The sequence below is a fragment of the Aquarana catesbeiana genome, linkage group LG02 (genome assembly GCF_042186555.1).
Source record: "Aquarana catesbeiana isolate 2022-GZ linkage group LG02, ASM4218655v1, whole genome shotgun sequence".
Lineage (NCBI taxonomy): Eukaryota > Metazoa > Chordata > Amphibia > Anura > Ranidae > Aquarana > Aquarana catesbeiana.
Window position 1 is genome coordinate 683,934,331 of NC_133325.1, and position 15,480 is coordinate 683,949,810.

Genomic DNA, 15,480 nt, shown 5'->3' on the forward strand with positions numbered 1-15,480 from the left:
TTTTCAGTACTCTGATGTTTATATAGCAAAAAATAAATAAACTTAGTGGTGATTAAATACCATCAAAATAAAGCTCTATTTGTGTGAAAAAAAAATGTCGCTTGGGTGCAGTGTTGCATGACCAAGCAATTATCAGTTAAAGTAGGACAGTGCTGAATAGCAAAAAATGCCCCGGTCATGAAGGGGGTAAAACATTGTGGAAGTCAAGTGGTTAATGGGCTGAGATATAAACTCACTGTTCAGATTATTACTTTATGGTCCTCTGTGTAAGAGGGTGGCAAATACTATTTTTCACACTTTTATTAAAACAGCCTTAATCATAAAAAAACACAATCAGATTACAAAAAAGAACCATGAAAAAAACATGAGTTTTTATTGGTGTAAATGCAATAGTGACATCTACAAGTGCCACATATAATGTCACATGTGTGAAGTCATTATAACATTGTGGCCTATGTAATGTGCCTTCTGTTATCTCACAGTGTGTTCGGATTTAGCAGAAGCTTGAATAAAGCCAATCTTTCTGCATCCATGGATGGCAGAGCAGGAAATGACAGAACCCGGGAGGAAAACCCAGGCAGCACCAACCACTGGAGAAATTCCAAATGAGCTTTGTTGTAAATCATATGATTTCTAGGCAAAACGTCATATCTGGGATTTAAATATGTGTAATTCCAATATTGCCATACATCTATTGCATAAACACAGGTCATAAGAGTGTTTCATCCCTTCTCTTATCACTGCAATCTGGACTGCACTGAAGGCAGCATAACATTCTTATCTTCCAAACATTTCTAAATGTTTACTTTCATCAGTAATTTGATTAATATACATCCAAAGTGATGGTTCAGCTTTGTGTTTATGTTCAGAGCACCAGAACTATAATTGTTCCCATAGAAACGTCATCCTCTAACGGCTGTACTCTTGGCCACCTTCCTATAAGGCAAGTGTTATTGTCCATTTTCATCATAAGCTAATTTAAATATTACTGGATTATAAGAGCTGCAGCAATTTTCCTTTATATATCATAGAAGCTTAATGGTGCTCCCAGTCATTCAACATGGAGTTGCTTTGGATGCTGCTATCAAGCACCTCTGTGATCCTGTAAAACAGCCAGTCAAAGCCTATGGCGACCATTCCACACATGTTTAGGTTTGCACTGCCCCCCCTGTGTGTGATCCTAAACTATAAGACACAAGAGACTAAATGGGTTTTAAGCCTCCAGGAACTGATGGTGAATGGTGGTTGGCCATAAGAGGCAGTATAAAAGTTTGGCCAGATCTCAGCTACCTTTTGGGCACCAGTGGTGCTGCTTTAGAACTGTCCTTCTGCTTTTCTGTAGCCCATTGGAAATACTCAGTGCCAGCTAGATCTGGCCAGTCCTGGCTGTGTTGAGGAGAGTTGAATTGAATGCCATAGACGTGTGCTTTCTGAGTTATCCGCTGTGTGTGCATTCAGTATTGTGAGAGGACGTGTCATCGCACTTTATTCTGCATCTAAAATGAAAAAAATAAACAGAACAAAATCAAGTAAAATAAGTCAGTTTTTTAATGGAATTATTTTACCCGCATTAATTATTTTATCTCATGATAATTTTCTCCTTCATTCACACAAAATAAGTATGTGGGTATTAAAGCCCAATCTTGGGCACCAGCCCCTATTCCCTACCCCCTTGGAGTCCCCTTCTGCATCAATATACATATGCCAGTTACATGAGGTGAAGTCCTTTTGTTCTTTACCATTTCTCTGGTGCTGGGCGGTCTCTCATGATCCAAAGAGCAGCAGTAACATCATGACACATCAGCTCTGTTTCCTGCATTATTGTATGTTAGTGCAGGATCCACGAGACCCTGCACTTACAGTATGTCCTCAGCCTTTTGGGTTAAATAGGGCTGGGCATCATTCAGTTTTGAAGATGAAGGACATCTTGTGGGTAAGAATAGGTTATTTGGTTGACATATAGAGATCAAAAAAGGTACCAGTCTGACTGCGAGGCACCGGTGCACGACTCAAGATTCTGCTTGCTTGAATTCAGTACATCTATGATAAAAAGTCTGCATCACAGTGAGTTTCAGAATAAAGCATAAATGTAATAATTACATAAGGCTAAAATACAGCCTCACGGTGGAGCTGAAGCATTTCAGCCAGTTTAGCCCCAGTCATATCTACCAGCTTAGATCTGCAGTACTCCATTAAATACATCCCTGACCAGAATACAGCAGGCAGGATTACAATCTACACCAATTAAACGTGATCACAAATAACATGCAAAGAAAAAGTGGCAAAAAAAGATATGTGAGCAAGGAAAAGGCTTAAAAATTATCACAAGTCGCTAAAACCATTCAATACAGCAACCTAAACTTAACCCTTATAAGAGGGTCAGAAAGTGGTATCTACATCAGAAATCATTTCAAATAAAGATCCGCATCCCAACGATGGTTGGGACCATGAGGTAATCTGGTATGGAGATGGAAAATCCACCATAAATCATGCTCTAACAAAAGATGATGTGAATCACCTCCCCTCTCCATCGTACTTATCCTTTCTTTAACATAGAAGGAAAAATGTGTCATATCCCCTCTGTGAATGTCTCTAAAATATTTTGAGACATTGAGACATTAGATAGTTGTTTGGCCTTTGGGTTAGCCCCATCACAGTTGTGAACTCGGAGAGGTCTAGCAGTATATCCCACATACCGGACAGAGCACATTTTGCATTGAATGACATATACAACATTACTGGTGTTGCGGGTAATATGTATAATATCTGATTGGAACTTTTCCCCAGTTGTCAAAAACACAACCTCTTTACTTGTTTTATGTGTTTTGCAATATCTGCAAGTAACAACTCCACAGCGGTATAAATCAATTGTTGGAACCCAGTTTCCCATCATCATACAGTACATAGTAACTGGGAGATAACAAATAAACATACAGACAGAACACACTTTGCATTCAATTATAGTTGTAGTCAGAGTCTTCACTTGGAAATGCGATAACCCTAACTACCAAGACCTGAGGTGTGCCTAAGCCTAACTGGTCAGTATGCCTAAAAGAGGGCAAAAAGAGACACGAAGCAGGTGTGGTGTGAAAGCTTTAATGAAGGGCCGGCAACAACCATCAGTCCAGAAAAATAGCGAATGCCCGGATTACTTCAGTAAAGGGTTTATGTATGTAACTGCTATAACAGGGGGATCTCCAGCGCCCCATGTACTTGATGATATAAGAAGGGACCACCTGTTTGGGACCTACAAAAGTTACCTTCGATCCTGATGAATGCCCAGAAAAGGGTCTTGGATTTGAGCCTAATTTGGCAAGTAAACCTGGACGTGAGAACCAACTGTTTGTAGTGAGAGGATGCATGGGAAAAGGGAGAAAAGAGCTGACCAGAGGAAAAATTGCAGAGAAGGACAAATACTTCAATCCGACACCGTTCCTGTGGTACTGTAATATTACCACGAACCCCTGGCTTGTCCATATATTCGAATTATTGGGAAGTTGTACGCGTAGTAAAAGGGGACTGCCTAGAGCACTAACTGGGATCTGCGCCAAGGGTAGGAGACAGGAAGTCTGAAACACCACGAAAACCTGTCCGGTAACTGGTAGCTGCTCTGAATACCCCTTAACATGGCTTAGAGAGGGTGAGCTACAAAAATGGACAGATTTTTTTTTTCTTTCTCTCTTCTTTGTCCTTTCTTTTCTCTCCCTTTCCTAATCACGGCAACAGATGGGGGGTATGGGGTCGGGGGCGGACTTGGGGGTCTGCCCACTTCTCCGTTATCCACATGGCATATGGAATAATCTGATCCTAAATTTAGGTAATCGGGTAGAATCAGTCTCCTGGGTTACTCTGACAAGGCTACAGATAAGAGAGATAACAATCCCAGTAATGGATATGTAGTCATGTCCTCTAGCAGAATATATGATTGTATATGTCAGGCACTTAAGAGGAATTTCATATAGGATATATGATCAAGTTTTCTGTTATTATTAGTGTACTGATGTATATTATTTTTTGTTTAAACCCTGTCTTGCTTCGTAGATATCTCTACAAAGATATCCTATGTATTATTTGTTAAAAAATTATTCAATAAAAATTTTTGTGGAAAAAAAAAATGGACAGATTGTCAGGAGTTTGTAGGGGTCTGAAATGCTGGTCACCTGATAGATACTTGATAGTTTTCAAAGATGAGGCCAAATCACAGAGGCAATATGCAGCGAACGCCAGAGTCATGAACCTACAAAACCTTTCAACCCTTGGTAGAAGCCCTCAGAATATTCTGGATAAAGAACCATTAGCCAGATCGATCACCTGTGACCAGGATGTGCCTAATCCATGACCAACAGTGAGCAAGGAGGAACTGGCTTGCCCACCAGTTCTACTTGATATTAAGTTGAGAAACTCCGGCTGCGCCATTGTAATACCTCCTAATGAAAGTGTCCCAGGACGTGAAACTTGAAAGACAGGCCTAGCCATGTCCACCTGCATGAAGAACAAGACGAGAAGGGACCCAATATACCTTAATAGGCTGTGGCCAACCATCTGAAAAATAAAAATACAGTTGCTGCCAGTATTGGGCAAATAACGAACAATGCCGAAGTATGCGCAAACTTGCCAGAGGGCAGGACTGACGGAAGTAGTTTGAACGCATTGTAATATCAGCATGGATAGCCAAGAACCCCTGCCTAACTGTAGAATGTGCTGGACAGCCAAACCCACAGACGAACACTTCAACGAACGTTCTACTGAGGGAATGAGGAAATGAGGCTAGGAATATATGAAATAGTTGCAGTGAAATCACAAAACGACTGATATTGGTTGAAAAATAGCCACTGACCACCCAAATGGGCCTGACCCTCCATGTAGAAAGGTGGAGGAAGAACCGGACAAATCACAAACCCCTTGGAAACTTCTGACCTACAGCAACTCATTGACAATGAAAGCATCACTGACAACTGAAGCCCAGTAACTACATACAAAAGACTGACAGGAGAGTGATGAGGCCTGAGTGAAAGCCTACTGAAATCCAAGTTGGGCTGATGACTGCCACTTGGCACACTCAGGGGATTCCTGGTTGGTGAAATGCCTGCTGAAAAGTTGCATGTCAAATTGCTCCCAGAAGTCACCACCTGGAATTATGCCCAAGTGGCTGCCACATTGCTGCAAAAACCAATGGTAACTGTGGAAAATGAACCCGCCGTGCTTGTGCACCAAGTCCACCACCTAATGTAAGTATGGATCTAACTCTATCGTCCTACCAGGCTGACAGAACAGACGAAATCTACCAAATGCCAGAACGAATTCCGCAGTGCCAAGTTTGTGGCTACGCCTGGGATCCTTGCTTTGAACACCACCGAGACCTCCCTGCAAGCAAAGCTTTGATCTCCGGAATGTCCTGAGATGCTATTGGAAGAGAGACCAGGTTAAGATCTTGCCTACCAGAATGTCCTACCTGATATAGGCAGAGATGAAAAAAAAAAAAGAAAAAAGGGGGCCGGGAACACTGAAGGTAACCCGCTAAAGGTGAAGGAGCTGCCACTGTAAAAAAACACCAACATCACCTGCAGGCGCACTGAGCAGAGCAGGAGTCAGGGGCCCAGCTGGCACTTCCGCTCTAGCCGAGCGGGCTATGATCCCCTCCATCCTGTCTAGCAATTGTAGCATGGACGTTAAGAGCGCATTGATTATCGCATGAATCTGAGTTAAAGAATCATGCCTAGAAACATGTTCTGCGCTGGTGGATGGAAGAGGTTGGGAGAGTTGGGAATAACAACCAGAAAAGTACTGCCCCCCCAGCTGAGGCCGGGAAAGGGGTACACCAGCGATAAAATTCAGCTATGAGTTTGGTGTGGTCCCACCCCTTAATGATGAGGTGCTACCATGCACTGAACCCCCATGCGGCGTTGGAGAGATGAATGCGAATTTGTCGCTTCCAAAAGGTGCTACATGCCCTGATCTAAGGAAATGAAGAACAGACAACCAGCCCACAAAACAACAACACCCCTTCGTACCTGACAAGTATGAGGATGTAGGTACAGAAATGACAAGACCAACAGAGCTTGAATGTGAACCTAATGACCACCATGAACACCACCCTAGTGTATGCAGTAAGTGAGCCCGAATAACCTGCAGCGCCAAGACAGGTAATTAAAAACGAACACTCAGCGTTGAGGTACCCACAGAGCGTGGTGGGTAGTAGTAAATGTGTAATGGTGAACGTGCATTTATGACGTATGGTATACAGGCAAGAAGATTGTGGGACGACAATCAATTAAAAACAAAACCTCAGCCCGTATGGATCTGTAGACGTGACAGATCCTAGATGTGATCACTAGCTAACAGAAATGCTACGAACGAAATGCTATGTCGGGAATGCTACGAACGAAATGCTACAACAGGAAATGCTACGACAGGAAATGCAATGACAGGAAATTCAACAAACGAAAAGCTATGAACAAAAAGCTGCGAATGAAAAGCTACGACAGGAAATGCTACGTCAGGAAAAGCAACAAACGAAAAGCTACAAAAGGAAATGCTACGACAGGAAAAGCTACGACAGGAAATGCAACTAATGAAAAGCTACGACAGGAAATGCAACGAATGAAAAGCTACGACAGGAAAGCTACGACAGGAAATGCTACATTAGAAATGCTACGAAGGAAAAGCTACAACAGGAAATGCTATGACAGAAATGATACGAATGAAAAGCTACGAGCGAAATGCTATGACAGGAAATGCTAATGTCCTGTAAACCTCCTCCCAGTGCTGTAGAGGGATGGGTGGACTGTAAGCAAAAAGACTTGCCCAAAGATGGGTTTCAAAATGCTGACCATAAATTACTGAGCAAAAATTGTCTTCACTACTATTATCAGAGTGACTTTCCATTTTACTGAGCGCTATTGTAGCATGTATGTAGTCTTTACACCCAGGACTATAATACAAATCCTTATCTGCAAGCAGGCCTTGGAATTTATACAAGCTCAAAATCTGATGTACATGTAAGCTTTTTTTTTTTTTATTTTTTTTTTTTTTACTTTGCAGTAGAAAGTACCAAGTAGCTACACTTTTAAGTTCTTGAACTATTACACATAAAGTGCTGCCAATGGTAGTTTATCCTTCCAAGGTGTGTGTGTTTTTGTCATATGTATTGTATTGTCTGATTCCATAACCTGATTTGGTTTGTATGGGGGCACAGTAGAGAATTTTCATGGGAACTTGCTTGTTTTCATCTTCCTACAATGCATGAAATAAGAATACTTGCAGTGTGACTAGGTCGTGAAATCAGCCGACGTGAGTTATAGTTTAGAGTGGGGCTATTAGTATAAACAATTCCCAGCATGGGAGACTCCAGGATACCATTAATAATGAATCCAGGTTTGAACTCAAAGACCGGATGGTACAGTGGACAGAGGATAAATAGTTTTAAAAAAAGAGCGAAAGCTATGGGGATAGGAAACTGGGAGAAAAAATTGCATGTATCAGGAAATAACCCCTCCTAGTAAACTTGCATTTGCTTTCCTATACAGCTGTTAAGTATAAGTGATAGGCAGCAACGGGAGCACTTTACATTCTGGGATCAGGCTGACACCCCCCTGTGAGTGGGCAGCCCCCCTGCGAGCGGGACAGGCGGCATCCGATGTGGGTCTTTCGTTGATGCCCTCCGCTCGCACCTACCGGAACCGCGAGCACAGGGAGAGGGAACTGAGACTAGAGCCCTGCAGCCGACCGCGCTGCTACTCTGCTAACCAAAACCGGAAGTGACGCGAAATGCCCTGTGAACCCGGAAATGACGTGTCGGCTAGCCCGGAAATGAGCCGACGAAGGATCTGATAGAGGAGGAGGAGGGATCAGTGGTGGCTGGTGCTCAAAATTTGGGGGGGCGCAAACAAACTGAAAAATTATGAAAAAAACAAAAAATTGCAGCCCATCAAATGCACCCACTGTGCCCCACCAAATACAGCCACTGTACCCCATCAAATGCAGCCACTGTGCCCCATCAAATGCAGCCACTGTGTCCATCATATGAAGCCACTTTGTCCATCATATGAAGCCACTGTGCCCATCAAATGCAGCCACTGTGCCCCATCATATGCAGCCACTGTGCCCATCAAATGCAGCCACTGTGCCCATCAAATGTAGCCACTGTGCCCCATCAAATGCAGCCATCAAAAGCAGCCACTGTGTCATCATATGCAGCCACTGTGCCCCCAAGTGCAGCCACTGTGCCCCATCAAATGCAGCCACTGTGCCCCTCATTTGCAGCCACTGTGCCCATCATATGCAGCCACTGTGCCCATCATATGAAGCCACCGTGCCCATCAAATGCAGCCACTGTGCCCATCATATGCAGCCACTGTGCCCATCATATGCAGCCACTGTGCCCATCATATGAAGCCACCGTGCCGATCAAAAGCAGCCACTGTGCCCCATCATATGCAGCCACTGTGCCACATCAAATGCAGCCACTGTGCCACATCAAATGCAGCCACTGTGCCCCATCATATGCAGCCACTGTGCCCATTATATGCAGCCCATGTGCCCATCAAATGCAGCCACTGTGCTCCATCAAATGCAGCCACTGTGCCCCATCAAATGCAGCCACTGTGCCCCATCAAATGCAGCCACTGTGCCCATCATATGCAGCCGCCGTGCCCATCATATGCAGCCACCATGCCCATCATATGCAGACACCGTGCCCATCAAATGCAGACACCGTGCCCATCAAATGCAGCCACTGTGCCCATCATATGCAGCCACTGTGCCCATCATATGCAGCCACTGTGCCCATCATATGCAGCCACTGTGCCCCATCAAATGCAGCCACTGTGCCCCTCAATTGCAGCCACTGTGCCCCTCAATTGCAGCCACTGTGCCCCTCAATTGCAGCCACTGTGCCCCATCATATGCAGCCACTGTGCCCATCATATGCAGCCACTGTGCTCATCATATGCAGCCACTGTGCCCATCACTTGCAGCCACTGTGCCCATCACTTGCAGCCACTGCATCAACGGCAGGGGTTAAAGCTGATGCTGTCTCTGACTCAAATTCTCTCCTCCCATTCTTGAGATTCCTAATCTGCCGACCTGTCAGTTCCCCGGAGTACACAGACAGCAAGGACAGCAGAGCTGAGAAAAGTCACTGAAGCCAGAGTACTGCAGGCTTACCAGAGAGAGGTCTGATTCTTACCGGGGGGCAGTCACAGCACGAGAGACATCCACCTGGAGCATGCCTCTAGGAGCTGGAGGACAGGGAGGAGGTAAGCCAGGAGGAGGAAGAGCTGCTCCGTACCACCATAGTGAGTGACCCACTGCTCTCCACACAGCTGTGAGACAGGAAACCAGAAGTGACACGGCAGTGGCTGCAAAAAGTACCGCACAGTCTTCCTCCGTCCCCGCCAATGAAAGATCGGAAAGGAGGCCACAAACCAATCAGTGAGGAGTGGGAGTGTTTGCAGGCGCAGTGCTTGCACCCCGAACCCTCCCTTAACACAGGCAAATCAGCTTACCAGCTTGCAATTAGTTGTGGAGTTTCCCATAGACTGTCGTGTGTCCGGCGCCCAGACACTCTTAAAGGGCTTTTTTTTTTTCTTAGCTTGGGGGGGGGGGGGGGGGGGCGGCACCCATGCGCCTCCTATGGACGGCCCGCCACTGGGAGGGATATATAGCCCTCAGACTCCTCCTACAAATTCAGGCTAGCCTCCGGCCTGCCTTCTAATGTACAACATTACTGGTGCTTTTCTCCAGTTGTCAGACACCATCTCTTTACTTATATTATGTATTTTGCAATATCTGCAAGTAACAACACCACAGCAGTATGAACCAACTGTTAACAACCAGGTTTGATGTTTCCTGTCCTCAGATACATAGTAAGTAGGATATAACAACAAAAAAACACATTGGGAGCATAGGGGACTTTCCTACTAGAAAAGTAACACCCCTTGTGTAGAACATCATATAATTGCTTGTCTGAGAAAAGAACAGGAAGGTTGTGTTTAATAATCTTAACAATATTTTAATATTGTGCCAAGTAAGTAGTTAAAACATTAAACGTCATTTTAATTTAGATACTAAAACTGGAAAGTGCAAAATCTGGTGCTGCTCTGCATTGAAACCGATCAACTTCCAGGTTTTATTGTCAAAGCCTAATTGAACTGAAGCTGAAGTTGGAAGCTGATTGGTTACCATACACAGTTGCACCAGATTCTGAATGCACCAGTTTTGGTAAATCACCCCCATGGCGTATTTTCCTAACCACTTTCCGCCCACACTATAGCCAAAAGACGGCTACAGCACGGGCTTCCAGTGTCGGGAGGGCATCAATAGACGTCCTCCCGTGATCACTCTGCTCGGCGCGCTCTGTGATCGTCAAGTTCTTCGGACTCGGGTGATCACAGAATAGGGTAAAGGGCCAATCACATCATGGCCCTTTACCACGTGATCAGGTGTCAGCCAATGATCACGGAAATAAACAGTAGGCGGTTATCGGCTTTTTTTCCTCCTCATGGTCAGTGTGAGGAGAGAAGACAGAAGACAGTAACCGGCTTCTGTTACAGGGACATCGGTCCCCTCAGTGCCCACCAGTACTGCCAATCAGTGACTCCTATCAGTACTGCCTATCAGTGCCACCTATCAGTGCCTAGCAGTGCTGCCTATCAGTGCCACCTCTCAGTGCCGCTTATCAGAGCCCATCAGCACCACCTCATCTGTGCTTATCAGTGCCCATCAGTGCAGCCTATCAGTGCCCCTCAGTGCAGCCTCATCAGCACACATCAGTGAAGGGGATTGGTGGGTCCCGATTGGTCCCTGCGGACATCAAGTCCATGCGCATCCCCCAACCCGAAAGACAAAAAGTCGTACGAGTATGTGATTTCACACTGAAGGGCCGCCTTGCCGCAGTATATGTGTGTGGGCTGGTCCTGAAGTGGCTAAAGCAATTATTCTACCTCTCTCTATTACCCAGTATGGATAGTCCCTTTCCTTTAAAGAATATGTAAACCCAACACTTCATATTCCTAATATGTGCCTCCTGTACCATGTACTTTTATGAGAAAGTATCCTGTTCTCTTTGTATTGCTTCCTTTGTGTGAAATCCCTGGTGTTCCTGCCTGTACTCTGTTTTCTTATTAAAAACTGACCACACTTAGGCTGCTTTTTAGATTTGGCGTTTTGGGATCTCGAACAGAATTGCTGTGATTCTGCCTGCGATCTCAAATTGCACTAAAATCGCAAAACGCATGTTCGGATGCCATTCATTTTCAATGGCACCTAAAACGCAGTGCAGTTATGCCATGATTATCACACAATAAATCACAGCAATTCTTTTGGGTGACAAGCTTCATACTTTGTGGTTTGCCATGATTGCAGCGCAATAATCGCAGTAAAATTGCACCACGTTTAGCAACCTGAATGTGCGTTTTGCAATTGTAGTGCGATTTGAGATTGTGGGCAGAATCGCAGAGATTTAGTTTGAGATCCCAAAACGCCAAATGTAAATGGAGCCTTAGCAGGAGAACACACCGTGATCAGTTCTCTAGGTATGCTGGGAACTCAGCCTGCTCTCCGCCAATGATCAGACTTGTCCTGTCGCCCACCCTGCACAGCCATTCACTGGTAAGCTCAGTGTACTGTTGCTGCTTCTCCACCCCCCAGCTCTTATGCAGCTGAGAACAGAGGGAATGTGATAACTCATAAAAAAGCAAAAAAAGGGTATTTATAGTGTTTTTTATATCTATACACAACATTTTTACCTTTCATTTCTAATTTAAACTGAATGGGTTGTTTTACAAGGTTGAGGCTTTATAATCAACTTTGATCTTTCCTGTACGGTAACACACTCTAAATCAAACAGTTCTTTAGCTGAACAATTTCCCCTTTCACAGGTGAATTCACCTACTGGAATATTTCTCATTGCGTGTAGAATTTCCAGCACATGGCTTATGAAAACTTTTAGTATAATCCCCTTCCCACCGACCGTTCGCAGATATGCGTACTCGGCTTTCCGGGGTTATACCGGGATGATGCCTGCAGCTGCAGGCATCATCCTGGTACCGTTGTTTACAGCGGGCGATCGGCTACCCGTGTATAACAACCGATGCGGCTAAAAGCCACTCGGTTGTTATACCGGAGGAGCGGGAGGGGACATCCCCCCCCCCTCCTGCCGCCTCCCGCCGCTGTTACCGGGCCTCCTGTGAGATCGGGAGGCCCGGTGTCCATTCGGCTGCCTTCGGCGGCTGGGGGCGGGCTGGAACGAAGCTGTGAGCGGCTTCGTTCCAGCCTTCTCTTTGTAAACACGGAAGCGACATCATGACGTCACTTCCCGTTTACTCGGCTGCCAATGGCGCCGAATTTAAAAAAGTACACAGTATTCAGAATCGCCGTTTTCGGCGATCTGAATACTTTGAAGTGTAAAGGAGGGATGGGGGGTCTTTTAGACCCCCCATCCCTCCATAAAGAGTACCTGTCACCACCTATTACTGTCACAAGGGATGTTTACATTACTTGTGACAGCAATAAAAGTAAAAAAAAAAAAAAAAAATTTTTAAACACAATTTATAAAGTAAAAAAATAAATAAAATAAATAAGAAAAAAAAATAATTTTTTAAAGTGCCCTTGTCCCCGCGAGCTCGCGCAGCGAAGAAAACGCATACGGAAGTCGCGCCCGCATATGTAAACGGTGTTCAAACCACACATGTGAGGTATCGCCGCGATCATCAGAGCGAGAGCAATAATTCTAGCCCTAGACCTCCTCTGTAGCTCAAACCTGGTAACTGTAAAAAAATTTTAAAGCGTCGCCTATGGAAATTCATAGGTACCGTAGTTTGTCGCCATTCCATGAGTGCGTGCAATTATAAAGGGTGACATGTTTGGTATCTATTTACTCGGCGTAACATCATCTTTCACATTATACAAAAAAATTGGGGTAACTTTACTGTTTGGATTTTTTAAAATTCATGAAAGTGTCACTTTTCCAAAAATTTGCGTTTAAAACACCGCTGCACAAATACCGTGTGATAAAAAATATTGCAACAATCGCCATTTTATTCTCTAGATTCTCTGCTAAAAAAATATATATAATGTTTGGGAACTCTAAGTAATTTTCTAGCAAAAAATACGGATTTTAACTTGTAAACACCAAATTTGAAAAATAGGCTTAGTCATGAAAGGGTTAAACAGTGCCTGTAGCTACATCACCTTCCAATGTTATATCTAAGAGTTAATGAGTTTATCAGTGTCGGCTGGTGGTCAAAATGTTTGGAGGGTGGCAAACAGACCTGGACCCCTTCACTCGCACTAGCACCTCTCCACCCCCCATGGCTCGATCACAGCGGTGATCTACTCACATTACATACCACCCCCGGGGGGGCTCGATAGGTGCCACCTCCCCCCATCCCCCTGCACGATCCATGGCCTCCCTACCTTATACAGCGACAGGTGCAGGGAGGAGGACGAGGTGGCGGCGCACTGCTGAATCAATCCGGGGTAGGGCTCTAGGAGAGACTGCTGCTGCCGTGGCAGATTCTTCTCCTCCCGGCCAAACAGTCCTAAGACTCTCAGCCAATCAGGTCTCAGTAGCCGCTTCTTGATTGGCCAGGAGGAGACGCAGAAAGACATTAGCGAATATTCGCTAATGTCACACAAGTGCTCTGCACCCAAGCCCCCGGCTCTAATCATGTGCTTCAAAAAAAGAAAAAACCCCATCCATGCGTCCGGCACCCTACATGTGGAGGGGGGGGGGTGGCGCCTCTGCACCCTTATTGGATGGGCTGCCACTGGAGTTTATCATTTCACTCATGAGGTAAATTGTAGATTTAGAGTGGCAATAAAAAATATGTGAACCCTTGGGATTATCTAGTGCAGTAATTTGCCATAAAATGTGATCTGAGCCTCATCTAAAGCCAGTCATACATGGATGGAAATTTGCTAGGTCCCTGCTGAACTCTCTGTACTTCGATCCATGTTTGCGCTAGCTGGTTGTACACAGGTTGATCCATCGGTAGACTTGTGTACAACCAGCCTGTTGGGTTTTTCCTAAATGATCAGTGCCATTCCCCTGTCAGCTCTGTCTGTTTTGATGGGGGAATCGTGCAAATTTAGGAAATAAATTCATATCCTGTCTGGCCGGCCTTTGTCACAATAGACAAACACAATGTACTTTAACCACTTGCCTACTGGCCACTTATACCCCCTTCCTGCACAGGCTAATTTTCAGCTTTCAGCGCTGTCACGCTTTGAATGACAACTGCACGGTCATGCAACACTGTACCCAATCAAAAATTTTAGATCATTTTTTTTCAAACAAATAGAGCTTTTGATGGTATTTATTCACCACTGTGTTTTTTATTTTTTGCTGAATAAATGGATAAAGGCCGAAAATGTAGAAAAAACAAAATGTTTTCATAGTCTATTATAAACTTTTGCAAACAGGTTATTTTTTCTCCTTCACTGATATGTGCTGATGAGGCTGCACTGATATGCGCTGATGAGGCTGCACTGATGGGCACTGATGAGGCGGCACTGGTTGGCACTGATGAGGCACTGATGGGGTTGCACTGATAGGCATCACTAATGGGCACTAATAGGTGGCACTAATGGGCACTGATAGGCGGCACTGATGGGTGGCACTGATTGTTACATTGATGAGGAGGCACTGATAGGTGACACTGATGAGGAGGCACTGATGGGCACTGATTGTCAGCACTGGTGGGCACAGACTGGTAGCACTGGTGGGCCCTGTTGGGACTGCACTGATAATCAGGACACTGATAATCAGCGCCCTGATTATCAGTGTACATGTACCTTTTTTGAGAATCCGGTTATGGACTCTCTTCTCCTCTCCTCATGCTGTCAGCATGAGGAAAGGAGTGCCGATAACTGGCTTCTGTTTAGATCTATGATCAGCTGTGATTGGATACAGCTCATCACGTGGTAAAGAGCCGCTGATTGGCTCTTTACCTCAATCAGTGATCAGCAGTGTCCTCTGGACACTGCGATCACAGAGCGTGCTGCCGGCGCCCCAAGGCAGGCGTGATCATGCTGTCATGTGACGGCGTCCCAAAACTAGCCGGCTGCGCTGTAGCCGTCATTCGGTATTAGCGCGGTCTGCTAGTGATTAAGCCAATAACACACAGACAATTCTAATTTTTTGTGTCTTTATTGAACACATCCATTACTAACATTCACAGTACTGTAGGAAAAAGCAAGTGAATCCATAGACTAATTACTTTAACGAAAGCTAACTGGAGTCAGCAGTTTGCACACCTGTTAATGAAATGAGTTTGGAGGTGTGGTTTACTTTGGAGTTGCTTTGATTGATAAAAGACACTCACACACTTTAGGATTGCTGATCATAAGAAGCCTTAGCTGATGTGAACAATGCCTCGAAAAAGATGCTGTCTGAAGACATAGGATCAAGGGCAGTTGATCTGCATAAGAATTGAGATAGGATACAAATGTTTTACCCCTTCATGATCAGGCCATTTT

General features: G+C 44.8%; 1 protein-coding gene across 2 annotated transcripts in view; it reads right to left on the reverse strand.

Moving 5' to 3' along the window:
* Nucleotides 1–349: 349 nt before the first annotated feature.
* The window catches only part of HIP1 (huntingtin interacting protein 1), a 224,296-nt gene continuing 209,165 nt past the window's right edge, over nt 350–15,480 (reverse strand). For both annotated transcript variants that reach the window (XM_073616751.1, XM_073616750.1), the window contains exon 30: nt 350–1,496. In XM_073616751.1, the coding sequence (XP_073472852.1) occupies nt 1,486–1,496 (11 nt within the window). In that variant the 3' untranslated portion in view covers nt 350–1,485. The remainder of the gene's footprint in view (nt 1,497–15,480) is intronic.